Source organism: Anas acuta, chromosome 14 (assembly GCF_963932015.1).
Source record: "Anas acuta chromosome 14, bAnaAcu1.1, whole genome shotgun sequence".
NCBI classification, from domain to species: Eukaryota; Metazoa; Chordata; class Aves; order Anseriformes; family Anatidae; genus Anas; species Anas acuta.
The window spans coordinates 15,787,264-15,807,802 of NC_088992.1; the positions used below are offsets into that span (position 1 = coordinate 15,787,264).

At 38.9% G+C, this 20,539-nt stretch overlaps 1 protein-coding gene across 5 annotated transcripts in view; it reads left to right on the plus strand.

The window, feature by feature from the left end:
- Window positions 1–20,539, plus strand: part of SLIT3 (slit guidance ligand 3) — a 522,497-nt gene that overhangs the window by 442,512 nt on the left and 59,446 nt on the right. For all 5 annotated transcript variants that reach the window (XM_068697690.1, XM_068697688.1, XM_068697686.1 and 2 more), the window contains 2 exons: window positions 1,894–2,018; window positions 18,251–18,348. In XM_068697690.1, coding sequence (XP_068553791.1) covers window positions 1,894–2,018; window positions 18,251–18,348 — 223 coding nt within the window. The remainder of the gene's footprint in view (window positions 1–1,893; window positions 2,019–18,250; window positions 18,349–20,539) is intronic.

A 20,539-nucleotide genomic window follows, 5' to 3' on the forward strand; every position in this document is an offset into this window, starting at 1 on the left:
GATTTATAAATCAAATCCCCATGGACCAACTAATGAACTACTTAAGTGCTAGGAACTAACACTGTTCTTATTAGCTCCTACATTGATTAGCTTTGATCTGTGCCATAGGAATAAATGGAAAATGTATGTTTGTATATTAGAAAATAAATAATGAATTCTGGTTTAGTGACCTCAAAATCAAATAGAAGAGCAGCACTGCTGTCTGTCTTGTGAGCTCACCAAGCAGCCACCTTTGCCTGTTCTGAGAGGAGCAAGCTAAAAGCAGCTCAGATGTGTTGCACTCCACCCCTGCCAGTGCCAGAAATGCAAATGTTATTTCCTCTTGCTATCCTAACTCTAAGTTAAAAACATGTCTGGTATTTAGACAGACATAAAACCCAAAGATAGAAGAGGAAACAGTCTTCTTTTTTTTTTTTTTTTTTTTTTTTTTTGGATTTGTTACTTGTATATTTTTTGGATTTGTTACTTGTATATTTTTCACCATTACTGTGTGTCTCATTCTGCACTGTGCACATTCATCAACTGTGCTGCACTCATCAGCCATGTTAACACTACCATCAGTACAGGATCAGGATAAAGCCTTTATATTGTAAGCACTTTTCAGCTCAGATTCCTTGGTACCTGTTCCCGTGATGTTCTTTACCCCGTTGGTGCTGTGCAAGTATTCAAAGTTAATAATGAGAGCTTATATCTCATAGAGGACACTCCAAAGCAAATTCTTGACTACAAGGGATCTTTCATCTCTAGTTTTTGTAACACTCTACAGCTCCACCTGCTCTCTAGTATAAGCTATTCTTCACTTTCAGGATGTATCACAATTCATTCTTGCTTATCATTTATCATTCAGGAACAGAAGGTCAGTGTCCACTTCTGATCATCACAGTATCAACTTTAAGATATTTTAAAATGCATTACCTTAAAAACGAGATAAAAATATTTTAGATTCATTACTGCTTGATATAATTTAAGACTTTTTGAAGTGTTATGCTTTAATTTTTACATGTAAAAGCTGTCAGGGCATTAATAGTTGAAATTTGGCCACTTCACAATCACCATTTTCTTAATTGTAAATGGAGTGGTCTTAATTAGCTTTCTGTAACATCTCTAATTAAATGCCGATTGATTCAATACGTGAAATATAGTTGGTATTGATTTGGTTTTTTGTTCTGTTTCTTATTTTCCCATGAATTTCACTACTTTTCTGGATGGGTTATGTTCAAAAATGCCATTTATTAAATGCTATTTAAATACAGATGTGTGTATTTACCTGCATATATTTACATATTTGCATGTTTATCTTTGTTACATTTTGCCAAGGTACCTGAATGTTGATGGTCTTTTGTCTGGGCAGAACAGGAGGAAAATAAGTTTTAAACTCTGGTAAAGCTAAGGATGGTAGAACACTTTGCACCTAAACATTCCCATAAGCCTCTAACTAAATCTTTCTTATGCATGTTTTTCATTTCTGCTGTTGAATCTGCACTTTCATTCTTGTTACCAGCCATAGAAATGTCATGTTATAGTTCCCATGTGGTTGCTGTTGCAGAATTTCCAGCACTGAGAGAAGGACAAATTGCTATAAGCCATATAGATATATATATAAGCCCTTTCTCTGGAGATCCCAACATATTTTTTCAGAGCTGATGTTCGCATGTGCAGAATATAAGCATCACTGAGACTTCCCCAGCACTTGATTTAAGTACTTAAAATCCCCATAATCCCTGTGAATCCTTAGTGTTGTGTAAAGTTGCACCCACAGAATGCGCATTTTTGCCAACACAGGGTAAATACTGCATTAAGAAAAAATGTATATGACAGTATTAATTTCGTATTGTATTTGTATTGTATAAGGAAGTATTAATTTCATTAATACACTGTGTTTTGCCTTTCCAGAGCCAGTAGATATCAATGTTGTGTCCAAGTGTAACCCCTGCCTCTCCAATCCGTGCAAGAACAATGGGACATGCAACAATGATCCAGTGGAGTTTTATCAATGCACTTGCCCTTTTGGCTTCAAGGTACGCCTACAAATGAACTACATGAAAAGCAATAAAGTATTCTCCGTCCCTTCTATTTTCTTAATTGTTATACCATGAGAAGTCAATTTTACAGGCAACCAAGCTCAACAGATCACTTCCTTAAGCAGATTGTATGTGACCTTTCAACTGTGCTCTACTGCAAAATTTTATCCTATGTTTTTCTTTTATTCTATGTATTATTTTTTAATATTTTTTATTTTATTTTATTATTTTTAATTATTTTAATTATTTCATTCTATGTATTTCTAAGGTATTTCTTTCCCTCTGTGCTATGACTATACAGATGCGTCCTGAGCAATCTGCTCTAGTTGACCCTGCTTTGAGGGGGGGGGCTGGACTAGACAATTTTCAGAGGTTGCCTCCAACCTTGCGTGTTCTCTGATTCTGTGATACATAGACATAGACATCTATATGAAATGGCGAGTTGATTTTATCTTCATTTTCATTTCTTCTGCCAACATCGAGATAACTGTTTCATAGGCTGCCATGCCAAAGGAAAGGCAGTTCAGATGAAAATTAAGTACTTGTCTCATCTACTGTCACAGAATGTGCTACCTGCTAGCTTTCATCCATCTCACATAGACTGATTAGCAAAAAGGTGATAATTGATAACCACTAGCTCAGCTGTCTCTGACTTCTGAGTACTGTCTGTATAGTGATCTGAAAATGTGAAATTCTGTAGATGCTAAGTGTTGTGAGCATGCAATGGCAGTTTCTAGATAACAGATTTAAAAATTGGAAAATTGTGTCATTGAGTAATGTTATTTCTTCATTAGTGATGTATAAATCCCTTGATAAACATTGCATCATTAGAGCTTAAGGCTACCAAGACTTTTTTTCAGAGTTGATATAACTGGAAACCTAGCTCTCTGTAGTCAGTAGCTGAGGGATCAAATATAAGCAATAAATGAGGCATATGATCTGTTCACAGGCTGGCGGAGAGGATGTTAGGACCAAAGAAGTAGGTTGCATCTTTTAAATTGTGGTTTTATTTGCCTCATTGGGTATTTCTTACAGAGTCTTGGTCAGTTAAAGCAGATGCTTATAAAACAGAGTAATGAGAGCTATAGACAAAAAAAACTCATAGCCAGACATACATGTAGGACGTAAGCACAGATATCCATGTCTTACATTCCAAGTAGGATTTAGGAATTAGTTGGAGAAGATGATATCACCATTTCCCTTCTGTATTTACCTGGGGTACATCCTAGATGGTAAGAGAGTAATCATGGTGGATCCCTGAAAGATTGGAAGAGGAAAGATGTGAAGCTCATTGCTGTTTCACCCTTGTGCCCCCTTACCTAGTACTCAGGAATAATACAGGAATGATCTCTGTTCTCTTAAATCATTTAAAATCACTTTAAAAAATCATTGGAAATTTCCTCTCATTAAAAATCCTTCTACCTATTGAAATATCAACCTGAAACTTCCAGGATGTTAAAAGACCACATTGTCAAAAATTCATTCTACTGAAACTAGCTACTTGGTAACAACTGATTTGTAACAAGGGAAGCTCTGTCTATTTATCTCCTCAGGTTAATAGACTAATGGTCATTTTAATTTGATATTTAACATAATCTAGATTGAATTTTTCATATGGGTTTGGGTGACTGTTAGGATAACCTCAAAAATAAAAGCTTTCTGAACTAGCAGGAAAATATTAGGTATCTTTGTACGCCTTTCTCTATAAAGCACGCTTGCTGGAACAGATATCCAGGTTATATTCAGAGTAGAAATACGGTAGTTATTGAGCTTATCTTTCTTTTCCTTTTTTTTTTTTTTTTTTTTTTACAATATACATATATCAGATGCATTTATACTATTAGAAGACATGTTTACAAAGGGAGAATAATCAAGAATAATCCTCTAGTTAGATTACAGTTAGACCTTAGTGTACATCTTTTTACTTAGAAAGGCTTCGATAAACTCTTGAACTGACTCAGTTTAAATATCTCATAGGGCATCCAGACTTTCTGCTCTCTCACAAACTTTCTTAGGTAACATTCAGTGAATGCAAAACCCAAAACCACTTGTGTGCTTCTAAGCACCAAGACGTCATCCAAGCATGGCAAAATGGCAAAGAGCAAACAGACCCAGGCATAGCACTTAAAGCAGAGTTTAAAAATACTGACTGGATAACAGCATGGGGAGAATTGGGGGAAATTTAATAAGAAAAAAAGAACTCTGTGTCTTTACCACAGGTTTTTGAGTAAAAATGAAATTTGACAGGTCCAAATGCAAACCATATGAAAGGAGCACTCTATCTACCACGCAGTTCTCCACCAGAGATTCATGCTAATTCAATAACAATACCTTGCTTCCTTCTCACCAGCCAGCAGCAAACAACTCTATCCATCTGGAAGCCATTTCCCAGACCTTGATAAATTGCCCTAAATCTGCCCTCTCAGCATTTGTTTTTCCTTGTTTGATGTAGATTTTTTTAAATCCTGTGTAGAGGAGTGTATCAATAATGTGAAAAACCCGCCTTTTTTTTTTTTTCTCCCCCAAATGTAAGCTCATTCAAATGAGATAAAGTCTTTATAATGTTCCCTGGAAAGGGATATACAGTTACTGACCATTCTCTGGGGTTCCTATTGCTCAGCCTTCAGAAAAAATAGAGTAGGCCAGCTAGCAGAAAGCTGCTTAAGCAACCAGTTGCCAGACTGGTGCTTGATGGAATCAGGAACTTTTACCAATAACCATGATAGCAGAAGTGTATAATCTTATTTTTTATTATTGCATTGAAGATGGTCCAATCTCTTACTTTTTTGTGATCACAAAAATATTTTTCCTATTGAATGCATACTTATCGGGCTTTTAGCACCATGTAATGCTTCCTATGATGGATTTGAGTAAACTGATGGGCCACCTGAGCTGAAAGGCCAGTGGGCCAGGTGGTTGTGTATGATGACAGCAGAAATAATAGTTTGTTCACTTATGAGTGGGGATGGCTAGGTCCTGATAGCTTATCCTTGCTGCAGCTCTTTCCTTAAGATGAGTGTTGAATATGTTTGCTATAGGTAAGTCATGGTGGAAGCAGTTCTTTTGGGGTTCTCCTTTGGGGACAAAGCCCCAAAGACGCTGGGAGATGGTGTGAGAGTGCCACCTAAGGCAGCTGGAAAGCTGTGACACCAAGAGCTCCAGGGTGCCACCAACGCTGGCAAGAAATGTCTGGTAATGTTATGAAACTTGTGTTTTCATATAAAACACAGACATAGGTGTAATTATCCTGCAATTCTTTTTCTTCTCCATAGCATTCTTTGAAAGATTATTTAAATAATATGTGTGGCTTAGATAGTGTCATATGATTACAAGTAGAGAAATGAAGCTTTCTTCTGGTTTGAATGCTGCTGGCCACCTGCACCCTGAGTGTGTACGTGCACAGCTGGTGGCTGCTGAATAGATAACGGAACGGTACTGTGCTAATTCATTTATCCTACAGTGTGTGTAGTCCTATTGATACTGTTAAATCAAGTCTGTGGGTGTCAGAATTCAACGGAGCAATCAAACTTGCAATCGATAAGCCATTGAGAAAGGATTTACTTGAATAGCTACAGGAAAAACTAAAGTGAGTTAAAGAAATGCTGTATTTTGCCACTGCTCTGTTCAGAAAATGTCCTTTGGGGAATACTTATTTTTTTGCTGATTTTTGTGTATTTCATACTTTTTTCCTTAAAACTGAGACAACAGCAAACGACAGAGAATTATTTTCATTCTCCAAAATACAGTTGTTTGGAGAACTGGGGAAAGAGAGTTAAAAATACATCCGTGTTCTGTCTGAAATGAAAGAGCATTGCCAGCCTGGAATAGGAAATACATTACCTGCCCAGGCATTGCCACGGCCTCTTTGGCTGTTCAGGAGCCTGAGCTGTTGGGGTGCAGGTAAGTTTGTCATCTCTGGGTTCGGGTATTACCAACAGCTGTCTGAAATGGAAAGTGATGATGAGTAGAATCAATATTGCACATGGTCTACACTTCAGGCAACACGTGCTGATGTGTCTGTGGTGGAGTTGCTCTGTAAATTTTATCCAGTTCCCCTCACTTCCCTGTTGAGTTCAGCCAGTGTCCTGACTTTTCTAGGAGCACTACAGTATCCTGAGGGTTCAAGGAATTTCAGCAGTCATCCAGAATAACAAATACAATTGGAAAAATCCTGGGGAAAGCTCTTGGGCTTTGGAGATACGGTATGCTTTGCAGCCAGGCTCTTGTGGTGGGAGGCATTATAGTGAAGCCAGAAGGATACTCAGTGAGGAAGCTGGCTCCAAACTTCTGCTAGGAATTTGGCTGTTCTTCACCCCTACCCCCTGTGCCAGGTTTTTGTCCCTGGAAGCAGGGTTAGAAACGGAGAATCTCAGAGCAGAAGAGTATCTGTGGGATATAGGAGATTCGTGTCTATCACATGTTGTACACGGGTACGACTAATGTGCCTGCAGATGGATGTAGCTGAGCAGAAGCTGGGACTGCTCAGCACAGGCTCGACATGCAGGATACATCGGTACAGACCCCACGCCATTAGATGCACTCAGTGCTGCACTGACTGTATCATTCACTCATGAGGGTGCATCAGGCCCTGCATTTGCTTGGAGCATGGGCAAACAAAGTTTGTTGCACTTGCATTTTACCCTGTTGATGTAATTCTGTAGTATTACATGAATAATCTGTTGGAGCCCTAGAATAATGGTTGTTTTAGGAATATTAACATAGAACAGGTTTTAAAATGTAGATATCACAGTGTTTGCTCATGTACAGCTATTCTGGACAGCTCTGAGGCTGAGGCCATGCAAGTGTTTTCCAGTGGGCCAGTTTCTGTTATGCTGATTTGGGAGGGGTTATAAGAGTCTAACCAAGTGTAGGGTTTGGCTACTGATGCCTGCCAGCTGTAGGAGAGTCCATGTTGGCTCTAGTTTGTTAGGCTAATCCTGTTTGGAAATGCAACTCCTTGCTTTTGTTTCTTTGGATCTGTTAACATATGCATATAAGTCCCGGAATACATCACTCACTGCACTGATAAAACCATGAGTTGCAATTGCAGAAGGAGGAAAAATTGGAAGGCACTCATAAGCCAGCCTGCCCTCATCCACGTGGGACAGGAGAGCAAACATCTCTGCCTTCACATGTTACACAGTCCTGGTCTCTCTCCTTTCCCAGTGTCAGGGTTGGGAAGACAGCGGAATGTGAGCGCAATGCCAAGTTTTCACATGAAGAAATCAGTGCAGCAAAATGCTGCTTGTGTGAGGTGGTTTTGCCTTGAACTCTCACTGTGATAATTTCTGTTGGAGCGTGTGTTTATGTAAGCTGGGGTGTTTTAGTTTGTGTTTGTTTGTTCTAACTGTACTTAAAATACTTATTAATGAGTGTTGAAGAAGCATTTTTCACTCTTAGTAAAATAATGCAGAAAGCCCTTAGGGATGTGAGGCAATGGGTGGCCATGTAAAATGAGTAGACCTGTATTTATGTATGGATTTTTAGGGCAAAGACCAGTGTCAGCAGTGGGTGGTTATAATTTCATATAATGTTCCTAGGGCAAAAGAAAACAGCAGAAATCACAGTATTTTCCTGTGTGCTTGTCCCTTAAAACTTACCATGCACCAGTCAGATTTGTGTTTCGTTCTTTTTGCCCATTCTATTATGGTGGGTTTAAACAAAATGGAGATTTACATCCAGAAGAGCATAAAAATGAAAGGCTTAAGGAGGGATTACTGCCACAGTTGCTGGCTAAAGGTGGTGAAGCATGCATACACCCACCGCAAGCCCTGTAAAAAACTTAGTAATGTATTGTGGCATGCCCTAATGAGGGCTCTTAACAATAAAGCCAATTCTGAAGAAGTATTTCCATTTTGCTAGGGTAGCAAGAAAGCAGATGTTGAGCAGCTTCAGGCATTTGCTATGTTTGTTCAGAGCTGCATCAGGAGGAACTAAGCAGCAAGGTTAAGGTGAATAGTGAGCCATACCCACTGGTGGGCGCCACCATCTTCATTCTCTTGTTAGGGTGGATCATTCCTCCCATTTTTATTTTTTTATTTTTTTTTATTTTTTTTACTTCTGTTTTTCTGGTCTAGTGTGAAATGCCATAAGAGACAAGGCCTCCAATCATTCTTTTCCCAGGGTACGGAAGAAGTTTTTATTGGCTTTTAGTCTGAATTTCAGGCTCTTGTTCTTATGTTTGCCTGGTCCTATTACACTTAATAATAATTTCTCTTCCTCTGTGGTTCATCTGTCTTTCAGGTGATTACTGGTTGCTGTAACTCTGCTTAATCAAGCTCTCTTTAACCAGCTCCTAATTTTCAGCACCCCACAATTTCCACATAATTGAATCAGTTGAAGTAGTTGGTCACAGCTGAAAATCCTTATTGTTAAGATTTTCTAGTGATTGTCTGTCATCTGTTATCCTTGAGGCTTTCTTGGCACTGACTGTACTAAGGATATGGCCTTTGGGTTTCTTTGGTTGTCCGAGAACATGAACAGAGGTTGTCTTGGGAGGTTGGTTGACTTATTTTCCCCCCTTCTTTGGAGGTGATGGAATAGGAGAAGTTGCTGTAAGCAGGCTAAGCTGAAAAGTCATTTTATAACATAAAAGTAAACTCTCTCCTATTAATAGAAACAATAGATGAGCTACAGAATGAGTAGATCACTGTGTATGTGCACGTACACTGCTGGTAAAGTACCAAAGCTGTCTGCTCTCGGCTGCTTCTGGTGTCAGGCTCCAACACAGCTGGTGCAGGGCAGATGCTGTCCTCCACAGCCCCCTGGGGATCTCTTCCTTGTACTTCTGAAAGCCTCTGAAATAAATGTAGTGCCCTTGTTCATTATCATGGTGGGCATGTTTGATTTCTGTAGTAGTCTGAAAAATTAATGTGCTTGTTTGTTTGCATCAGAAAACAAAACTGCCTTCCCTGTGTTACCTGTCACAGTTCAATCCCCTATCAAATTAGGCTTGGCTTATTCCAGAAAGGATTGCTGGTATCTCTGAATGGGCAAGCCCTGTACAGGAAACTTCACACAGCTTCCTCAAGCAAAACAGAGTACAAAGGCATTTTTGTTGATCCAGCATATATTTCAGTAAGAGACCTCTTAACAGTACAGAGCTGTCCCACGCCAAAACCCTGCATCTTTAACAGACAGGGATGTGCCAGCAAAGGCTTATTCTGAGAGATTCTTTCAGCATCTTTAACTCTATTTCAGAAATGTAATGTGTGCTTTGGAGAGGTTTTCTTATCACGTAAGCCCTGCTTTGTAGCAGCTATTATTAGGTCTTGCATGTGATGTGTCCCTCCTTTCTCATGCAGACTGTTCAATTACTTAAGTGTTAAGAATAGATCCATTGCCTGAAGTAATAAGTTTAAAATACAATTACTGTATTACTGTATTTCCTATTTCTTATTATTAGGAATTGTGTTTTCTGTACCAACGTCCATTCTTTATAACTCTCTCTGCAATGTTCATGTTAATAAAGAGTCACCAGCTTTTGATAGCCTGAGGGGGAAGATTTTGTTGTCATTGCAGCATGTATTTTAAAAGAAATAGGCCCCTTAGTGTTTGGAGGGTACTGAAAACATTGTTCCTGTTCATGAGCATTGGCTGAATTACAGACTAAATATAAAACATTCAATGTCTTTTTTTATATCAAATATGTTTGATTGGCTTTTATGTACGGGGCATGACCCTGGGCAAAATCAACTATTTTCAATGTCACTCATTTTCTTCTCCATCTCCCTATGCATTCACACAGTGATCTGCATCAGCCAGTTGATCTAGTGTCCATGGAAACTTTAGAGCATGTGCCTCATCCAGTTTTACACCTCTGGACTAAGTTCACTTATGTAAAATGCAAATCAACTCAGTGATAGATCACTGACATATCTTTTGTCATCAATTAAAACCACAAAAGACCATTGAAAGTGTTCATGAACACCCAGTGTTCATGTAAGGAGAGGTTTAGAAGGACTATCAGAATTTACAGCATAATGACTATAATTGCAAAATAAACCTCTGATATCCATAGAGAATTAAAATTTGTAGTCATCAGAGAAGAAACAGGGTTTTTAAAAAATAATATGATGAATCCTTGCACTTTGACTTTGACAGGCATATTCTTGATTACTAGCTATGGAGGTAATGGAAGGTATATTATACTCTGGAGGATCATAAATCTTTGTGATTTAAATAAAATGAGGCTTAAGAGAGCAGAGTTCTCCTAATTTGCTATAAATTGACAATTTTGATTTATTAACAAGGACAAGGAAGTCACTAAGAAGTGCTGCTGCCATGCCCAATTATTGTTTAATCAGGTGCCAGATGTAGCTAGACTGACACAGAAGACAACTAGCTATACAGTGCTGAAGATGATGGGATATAAATAACTCTTATCTGTGTTTTTACTTCAGACACTAATGCTGTGAAAGTTTTCAGAGACAGTTAAATCAGCCAAATGGTAGGAGGAGAGGTGCAGCAACAAAACCAATAACAGTTTATCTTCTTTTCATAATCCAACATCAATGCCATTTAGCAAATAGTATTTCTCACAATGTTCGTGAGCAGTAGGTGGATTTTCTTGTTCTGCTTCTGTGTCAAAGTATAAGTACAGCTGTATAAAAGCAGTACTAAACAACAACAACAAAAAATTGCCTAAGTAAATTCATATTTATTTTAAATCTTTTTTTTTTTTTTTTTTTCCAAAACCAGAAATGGATTAAATGAATTATTTTTTCAAGTTAAACTAATTGGCTTGTAAGCAGCAGTCATCAGAAGGTGCGCTTTTATTACCCTGTTGGGACAGATGACAGATGAAAGAGAAATGGTTAATTCATAACCTAACCACTGTGAGTATCCTCACCTAGAGGCATCCAAGGTGTGGATGTCTGTAGCAAGGTGTGTGTTCAGAAGAGGGAGTCACGACCTCTTTGCAAACAACAGATGATCAAAATCTTTCTGCTTCCACCTGGCAATCTAAAAGCAGTCTGATCCAAAATTACTGTGATATTATCCTTGCCTTGCCAAATAATTTGTATATATGCCTAAGCAGATGGATCTAGCATACACCCTGCCAGCTCTTGTAGTTGTTTGACCTTGCCAATGAGCGTCATCTGCATCTTTTCCAAATTGAGGCTTAGCCATTGCATCCATGGCTAGAAAGAGCATAAATAAGGAAACAGTACCACCTGTATCTACTGAAGAGCTTTAGACTACTGTGTATAGATACCAGTTGTAAGCTGTCTACTTATATCTTTGTATCAGTGCAATCAATTAGGAAATCAGTTTCAAATGGTTTCATTGGTAAAATGACGGTAGGCTGATTCCCAGTAATATATTTCTTAGTCCTTCCTGTAAGAGATTTTAGATTAATTTTTATTTTTTAAAGTTAGCTTAATCCTTCACTCAGTTTGCAGCATCTCTAATTATTTGATATCTAAGTATTCCCTTCACAGAGCTGAGTAGCTTTGTTTGCAACGATTGCTGAGGTGTCCAAGTCCTTCATTCTGCAATTAGCATAAGATGGCACGTTAGCATTCATAACTTGCTTTACGATTTGTAGTACACTTAAAACTTTTCATTTTAAAAATCTTGATGTATTAAATACTGAGTTTCTTTACAATGAAAGGCTCTGAAATACACAATCATGAACAGAACTTAATGAGAGAATTTTTCCTATGAAGCTTGTAGCAGGGTGTATTTGCTGTGTAGCTGAATTCATGGCATCACATTTCCTCGGTTAATTACACAATTCATTCTGTTTCTCCTTTGCATTTATAGTTTGTCAATATATTTATTACAGGGAAACCGCTGAGTACTTACTCTTATTTCCTAGATTAATTTTCTAATGGAATTGAGATTTACAAGATCGAACTTTGTGTAAAACATCTCTTTCCCTTCCTGCCCTGGGAATATTTTGGTTTACTGTCCAATTCTGACCATTTATGACAGGGGGATAAAGGTCTCAAATGGAGAAAGAAGGTGCTGTTAAAAATACCACTAGGTAAAAGACAGTAACATTAGTTTATACCTTATATAGCTGAATGCCATAACTTGAGGAAAACCTTGGATCATAGTTCTCACTTTCCTAAGCACAAAAGAAGCAAAATTCACATCAAAAAGCCATTGAAGATTTTAAACTGAATTGTATTATTTTTGTGTATTCTTTTGTTTCTGGATGTTTTTCCGCCTCTCCTCTCACCCCATCTTTTCTCATTCTTTTATATAAAGCACCAGGAATCATGACTTGTTTACACACCACATTTAGCTCCTTACTCTGCTTATTAGACCTTTGTAGGTTTGAATGTATGAACAAATCCCACTGGCACATGCAGATATAGTTTTAACACTCAAGCAATCAGTCTAAGTCAATAAATTGTTTAATAAAACACTTCTAAAGCTCTGTGGAAGCAGAATGAAGCTACATCTGTGTTTGTAAGAGTTTCTTAATTTCACAATATTAGGATTTTAAAAATGTAAAGCTGGCAGATACTTTAAGCTTGAATAGCATTCCTGAGTGCAGTCATAGAACACACTGTACATGTGTTTATCTTTCTGTGAATTTTCTTTCATGCATCTCATGAAGTACATTTACTTGGTCTTTTCCCTTCAATTAATGGTTGTTTATTATCTTCTCTCCAGGACACTAATAAGACTAGTATATTAATGTTGGGTGTGGATGCATTACTTCCACTATTAGGAATGTCAAGAACTAGGTTTGCAATACGGTATCTTTGTAGCCGGTAACTTTTTTCTGATTTTCCTAAAATATTTAGCTGTATTTAGAGCACGATAATTAAGTTGTTTATGAAAATTTCCTACTTCTTAATTTAAAATCTCTATCAGCTTTATTTGTCTTGGTCTAGTATTTTTACTAAACACATGAACACTACCATCTGTTCTCTGCATATATTATCTAAATAAAATTTATTATGAACACATTACATATAGTTAACAACTTAAATAAACGTTAGTGTTTTTTTCTTCTATAGTTCATTTTCCAGCATGATTTAAAACACTGAAGTCATTGAACAAGGCTGTAATCAGCTGGAAGGTCTCCCTGTTTGCAGACCACTGAAGTCAGAGAAGTTTCTGCTGTTTGCAGTTGTCTCCATCAGTGGCTGCCTCGTGTTCGTGCAGCAGCCAGCGGTGAGAGCTTTCTGTTCCAGGTTGCTGCCTTGTGGCTGTGGTATGCTCCATGCTGCCATCTCTTAGCTGTGCCTGCAGCTGCTAGAAACCAGGGAAGGATCACAATAAAGTGAGCGCAGGTCAGCTCTCTGCCATGTGATCCTGAATGCAGTCTCCACAGACAATGTTGTTATTTGTGAAAATTAACTTAAAAAAAGAAAAATTGTGTTGGCTGAAATAGTATCAAAGCAAATGAGCTCTTTTTAATCACATTATTATTTGTTCTTCCTGCTGAGGTCCATATTAGTTTTTGTTGCTTGTTCTTGTGTGTTTTGCTAATTATGATGTCATGTTTTCCAGTGCTGGGTACTTGTAAAGGCCAGCATTTGGCACAGCAGTAGTGAGCAACAGCTTGTATACACACTAGTGCCCGGTGTGGTTAATTGCTGTAGAGTATAAAGGAAGAACTGACACTTTCCAAGCATGGCGGACAGTTTCTGTTCTCATTCACTGAAAATCTGGAGTTGGATTAGCTCAGCTAAAATCTGGACCAGTTGAGGTACTTCAAATTTAAAGAGTCAGCTGGAATCTGAACTTATAAGTCTCCTGATTAGTTGCAGAAATTCTGTGTTTCAACACCTAATCCTTTCCTCTTCTCCAGAAAATGAGAGAAATTATATAAACATATTTTGGATCTGATGCTTTCTTATCAGACTAAAGGAAAATTTATTACAGCTTAATAGAAATAAAATATTGCACACAGAGGGACCTTCATGCTCTTTCTGTGAATTGCTGAAACAGTCATGTTTTCTTGCCTGTCCTTGAAACGAAGTCTGCACCTCTTCTGATTCAGACTTCATTAAAAGGCTCTTCAGTCTTGAAGCAAATATACAATATTCTCCTTTGTAAGAATAGTTCTTTCTAAGGAATGAAATTCAAAGAGTTTTTCCCAATCCACAGATAAATTAATTTTACTGATGTTTGACAGCAATTCCATTTTTCCAGTAAGAATAGTCTTTCTGTAAATTGAGACTAGAGAATTGCATTATTCATTTGAAAGATGTTTCTAGAATGTCTTTAGGCTTTTCTGGGTAGTGGCATTCTTATACGGGAATAAAATGGCCTTGCTTTGCTATAGATTTATTAGTAGCAATATTTTCTGCAGCTTCTCTGCTCTCAGAATTCTTTGGTTTTCAGTCTTCTGTGCTAGAGAAATTGTACGTGTTGTGTGGACTCTCCATGTGCTACTGATAACGTCAACTAAGAGAAGATAATCCCTAGAGAGGGAATATGTGTTGTTTGCCCATTTATTAAAATGAGTAAACTGAGTCAGAGAGACTCTGGTTTTCCTAAAGCCACATAGCAACTTAGTGTTGTAATTGTCTGATTCAGCGGCACGTACCCTTTGGTTTCCATGGTGCCTGAGGCCCAAGAAGCCAATAATTCAGCCACATTCAGCAAAGAAATGAAAGCTAAGTCTAAGTCATGAGCAATTGCATGTGCCAGTGAGAGACTGAAAATGTCTTGCTCTCATTTGAACATTTATCTTTATTAAATTTTTACAAGAACATTCAAGATAATCTGAATAATTAGCATAGAAGTAATGGGACTGTTTATAGTGTTCAACTGTGATAAAAACCTTCAGAAAAAAAATGCTGTGGTTTCTGCTTTGTATCTTGCTCTGCTTGGCTTCGGAGAATTTTATATGCTAATGCTACAGGGAGGAGGAGTTTGTATGAAATAGAAGTAACTGATGTTAGTGAAGTATCTATAAAATGGTTGTTCTTCAGGGACACTGGAAAAGTACTTGTGATCTGAGAAATATAAGGGGTGGCATCTTCCAGCTCCGCTAGGATAACATGCTAGGCACACAGGTTTCACAACACAGATGGACAAAGCCCAGGCAGCGTTGCAGAAGGGTAGCAGCAGATTAGAGTTAATGCTGTGTAACTTGCGTCTGCAAAGTGCTGCAGACCACATGGTGCCAAAATAAAACCTGCATGAGCTTCCCTCGGCAGTTTCCCAATTCTTCCCAGAGACATTAGGGGGCTCAGGATTTCAAGTGGAGAAGCACGAGCTGTTTGGCAAATGCAGTATGGATGAAACACAAACTGTCTCTGCCAGGTCTTGGGTGAGGACCTTGCATGCTGCCTGCACTGCTGTGCTGGGGGAATGAACTCACAGTGAGCCAGGTATTTCTGTTGTTGTTTGGAAATGTTTCCCTTCTTATTGAACCAGGGAAAAAGGATGTCCGTATTGCCTTGTATTTGCACAAATCTAAAAATACAAAGCTTCTGCCTCTCTCTGGGGAGTGCTGGGAGGCAGTGGTCGCTGCCACAGCCTCAGGAAATAGCATTTCTTCTCCTATTTCTGTAACAAAGCTCCTCTGCGGTATTGGATGAACGTATAATTACTGTGTGTCTCAGTTTTTCTCACAGTACGATGGCACTATGTCCTGTCCAACAAAATACTGGAGACTTTGGTAGTATCTGGGGAACTGAAATGTATGATGTGAAGGTGAGAGCCTAGCATCATGAGTGGGCAGACCTGGTCAAATGAACTCTGTAGGAAGATCCCACTGACAGGCTGCTGAGGGCTGGTGGTGTTTCTGTTGTTGTTGCATTTGATAAGGCTTATTGAGACTGCACCAATTTCAAGATGAGCACTCCAGAGACAAATTAAGAGTGCTTCTGTTATTTATACAGTACTAAAAGCATGCACGGAGCTTGAGCAGTCGCAGAACCAGCACAGTCCTCTTCCTACTGGCTTGCCACCTCTGGGCTGGGCATGTCATCAGAAGTGGGGACACCTGTGAAGAGCTGAGCAAGAATTTCTTCTGTTCAATGTAGGATGTAAGCGAGAAGTGGTCAGTGTTGAATCATTTGAATGACGTGACCAGCCTATTTGTTCTACAAAAGAAGTAAGCAAGATTTCTCAAACAGATATGCAGCCATTGACAAAATGAGCAAATTTATCCTAGTGTGGTTTTCATGAGAGATCTATTTCCTGATAATGCACAAAATCAAGTACTTTTGGTTCAGGGACTTTTGAAACAAGCTAAAGAACATTTTCCTTGTTGAGAGCCAAGTAAGCCTTTCAAGTAACTTTGACATAAAAGCATGAGAAAAGCCATGCGAGATCTGTAGTGCATTTACCACAGCACTCCGTCTGTACTGCAGGCAGCAAGTGTTTACTTGGAAAGGATGCAAGCCTGGTCAGCACTCCTCTCTGGTTCTCCCAGCACCCACCATCATCCAGTTAGGAATGCTGATGTCTGCCTTTTGCCTTTCGTATCTGTCTTGACTCTGTTGTCCATGAATTTGCCTAATGGCTCCTAAACTATCTGACTATCTGACATAAACTATCAGTAACTGTTCCTCTTCTGCTAAGGGAAATGATGAGTAACAAATTCTACATTTACTACCTCCATGATTTTGTAAACACCAATTATAGCACCCCCCCCAGCTTCCTTTTCTCCAGACTAAGAAGTCTTAGTCTTTGTAATATATTCTTCTAAAGTAGTTGCTCCATCTCCTTGGACATTTTAGTAGTCCTTTTCTGTACCCCACTGTATAACCATCCTGAGACCTCACTGTACATATAGGCATCCTGAGACAAGCTAATCACTGTCAGGTATCTGCCAAGTACAGTGTTAGGCTTCTCAAAGCCCATTCTTAATTCTGACATAACGTATCTTAAGTGAGAGCAGCAAAGCCTCAAAGCTAGATGGAAAAACAACTAACAGGTGATGCTTTCAGGTGCAGTATATAGCTGAAGCATCAGGATGCTCCATTTCCACAACACAGCAATCTTATTAAAATGAGGCTACGTAAATGTCTGTTGAGTGTTCCCCGCTCTGGTACATCACACCAGCTATCTAAAGTGTTGCAAAGCCAGTGGAGAAAGGAATGACTTCTGATGAGTGTTGTCAGCAAGGAGAGCTGGCAGAGGTAGGACGATGTTCAAAACTAATACACAAAGGTTACCGCTGTTATGAATTGGTGTCATGGGCTGGAATCTGCCCTCTTTGTTTAGGGATTTCCAAATAGATGCACTGTTGTTATTCTTCTCAAGTACAATAATAATGTTTTTTAAACCAAAGCCAAAAATCCCATCGACTTTGACTGAATTAATGTTACTCCTGAGATATTTTTCTCATCTTGATTGCAGTCATGTATCAGCTTTCCAGTAGATGAGCTGGCAGAAGGCCACTGCTAACAGGATCTTCAATAGGAAGAGTAAAGAAATCTCTTGAACTTGTTTTGATTGCACAGATCCCTTGACTACTGTCAGACTTTCAGTTGTCTTTATTCCACCTTACTGTGACAGTAACTGAAGGGAAAGAACAACCTTTTAGTGCTTTTGCCAATTTTACAAATAGCTTTTTCTAATCAGTAGAATATAATGATCAGAGAAAGATGTCTATGCCTTGAAGAGTCAATAAAAAGTCAGTTGGTAACAGTGAAGGTTGTCCAAGCTAGTGAAGTTCAGTTGGAACTGATGTATATTTTAGGGTAATCTTTAAAAAGGAACTGGTTGAAAGACGGTATCAAACAGGATTCGGTGTGTTCCATAGAGAAACTCAAACTCAGCTCCTAGGATAAAATGGATTTTCTCCTTTAAGTTTTGTCAACATCTAGTAATGAGGATGGTGCATTGTTACTTTTTTTTTTTTAACTGAGTACCTGGTAAATGCAGTTGATTGAGTGCTGACTCTGTGGTCTTGAGCTGACTGTGCATGGCCTTCTGCCTATCTTTGGTCATGATTCATTCTTTTCACTGTAACTATCACTGGGGGTTAAAGTGTGCTAAAGTACCGATAAAACCAGCTGTTTCCTTAAAACAATAAAATAGGAGAGTTAACCAATATCTTGAAACTCAAATGACACCAAGATACCCACCCGTCCCATTGATTAGAATAATCGCCCTGTCCAAATTCTCATTTAAGTGATGAATGTATCTGCCATCAATAAAAAACATTAGGTGATGTGATGCTTCTGAAGACCATAGCCTTACTGTAAGAAGCCTCACAAATAGGGTGAGGGAGCTATAGGTATTGATTCAGATGGCATGAATCTTACTAACCTTTCTTTCTTCTGAATTTTCCCAAATAGGGTCGGGACTGCAGTGTGCCCATTAATTCTTGCATTCAAAATCCATGTCAGAATGGAGGGACCTGCCACCTCACCGAGGCAAATAAGGATGGATTCAGGTAATAACACAAAGTTCATTTAAAATGAGATGATAAAATAAACGTTTCTACTTTACATTAACGAACTATAATTACTACTTTGTAAAAGCTGCTGCACATGACAATTCTATCTGCCAGACAAAAAATTTAATCTGGTTTCAGTAGTGACATGTTGTTTCCTTTGAAACAGGCCTCCTTATTTTCTCTTAATGGGACATGCTCTAAGAGCTATTTTGAGTGGTCTCCCTGATCTGCATTGTGTTATCTGTGTGCTAATTTTCCTTGGGGCATTTCAAATGCACGCATACCCTTTTTTGTATTTGTAAAATAAGCATCTGTTGCTTGACAACCAGATGCAAAATGTTTTCATACTGAATCTTGTAGACAAACAGGCTTTAAAGAAACAATTAAAAAATGTGGAGAGATTGCCACATCTTTTTAGGCATAATGCTTGCAAAGAGAATAACCTTTAGAGCTGGCTATTACGGGTTTCAGTTTTCCCACATAAGAAAGATGTAACATAGATGGGGAGACTCCAAGAGGAATTTAGATTTTTTTTCGTGCAGCTGTTGGGAGATTAGTGCTCCTACAAGTCCTATTTTACAACCAAGAAAATACAAGTTTGAGGCTTTGGCCACTAGTTGTCATTAAAAAGTTGCTAGAAATTGTTTTAGAAAATTGTTCCTCAAATTTTCACTGATTAGGTCCTCAGAATTCATGCTATTTCTTGCACAAAATATGTGTAAGCACACACCATGATGATGTTTCAGTTACACATATTAAAGCCTTACTTCTAAGAGCATGTCTGTATCATTCAGGCTGTCGCCGTGTATTCTCCTATCTATAGCTTCTCTCAGGGAAAGACAGAGGGAGGGACAGCTGGAGGGAGACCCACAAGTGCACAGTTTATAAATGGGATAAGAAGGGAGTCAAGACAGTACATTTTTGCAGTTCAGTTCCAGTTTGGTTTCAGCCATGATTAGGATTACTCCAGCTGAGGTTGACTGTTAACCAGATCAGCAAACCCATATCATCTTATGTCAGAAAATACAATTTCTTCAAAACAGGAAGGGCCAGGTGAAAATTTGGGTGACTGACAGGACTTCAGGTACAGTCAGAGACTACTAACCCCATCCTCCTCCCCAGCCAAAGGCACAACACCTTTATATTTCCAGCAGAGCACTGTAGCTTCTTCTTGACTCCCCAAACCCTTCATCAGGGAATGAGGCACAGAATAGCTTCCCTCTTGCCCTGTGGGTGGGGGTGGGATGAATGGTGAAGAAGAAAAAGGGAGAAGTACCCCAGAGCTTCTCTGTCTCTGGGCTTGCCAACCCTCAAGAAAATTCTCCCTCCTCCCCCCCACACACTCTCCAGAAGCAGTTCCAGCACACGCTAGAAGCAGACGCGAACTGATGATACTACAGTGGAAAAGTGTGCATTGATGGTGGTGAAAGGGGCACTGCTGGGCTCTGTTACAAACAACAGCCCGAGGCTTTCCACCATACCACTGGAACACAAGACGTGGCCGCATGTTTCCATGAGGCCATCTGGAGCTCTGTTTGAGCAGCTGCAATGAGACCCAGAGCAGAGCAGCAGAGGATGTCCTCCGGGCACAGACATGTGCGTGGGTCACATTAGTGCATGGGGGTGGGATGCAGAGGTTCTGCAGACTGTAGCACATGCAAATGGTCATGGTGCTTGACAGAACGGCACTCGAGATTTTGGTGAGACCACCGCTCAGCACTGGTGATCTGATAGTCCTCTTCTTGATTCAGGTCTTAACAAGCCCAGCAATTTTTGGAGTAAAAGTTCAGGTTTTGTTCAAGAGGTTTGTTCAATGTTCTGTTGCTGTATAGTTCAGTTTCCCTTTATGTCACCCTCATGTAATACTGGTTAGATGGCTTTGGCCAGCTTGTACCAAAGCAAAACTGTATTGTATTATCTGTCACTCAGTACTCATTTTGCAAAACCTGGCTGACACTAAAAATGTGCTAGTAAAACATTTCATAATATCTGTAATACTGGAATAAAAGGCTTCAGTTTTTATTTTGGTTCAGGTTTTTATTCATCATTTTTTTCTTCTTCCATGGTAGAAAGTTTAAAAAAAAATGCTTTGAATGAGCTGAAATAAAAGCTACTGTTGAATTTTTCTCATGAAGTTCACATTTTCAGGGGCTTTACTTTGGTTCCAAATGGACGTAGTTTTTGAAAT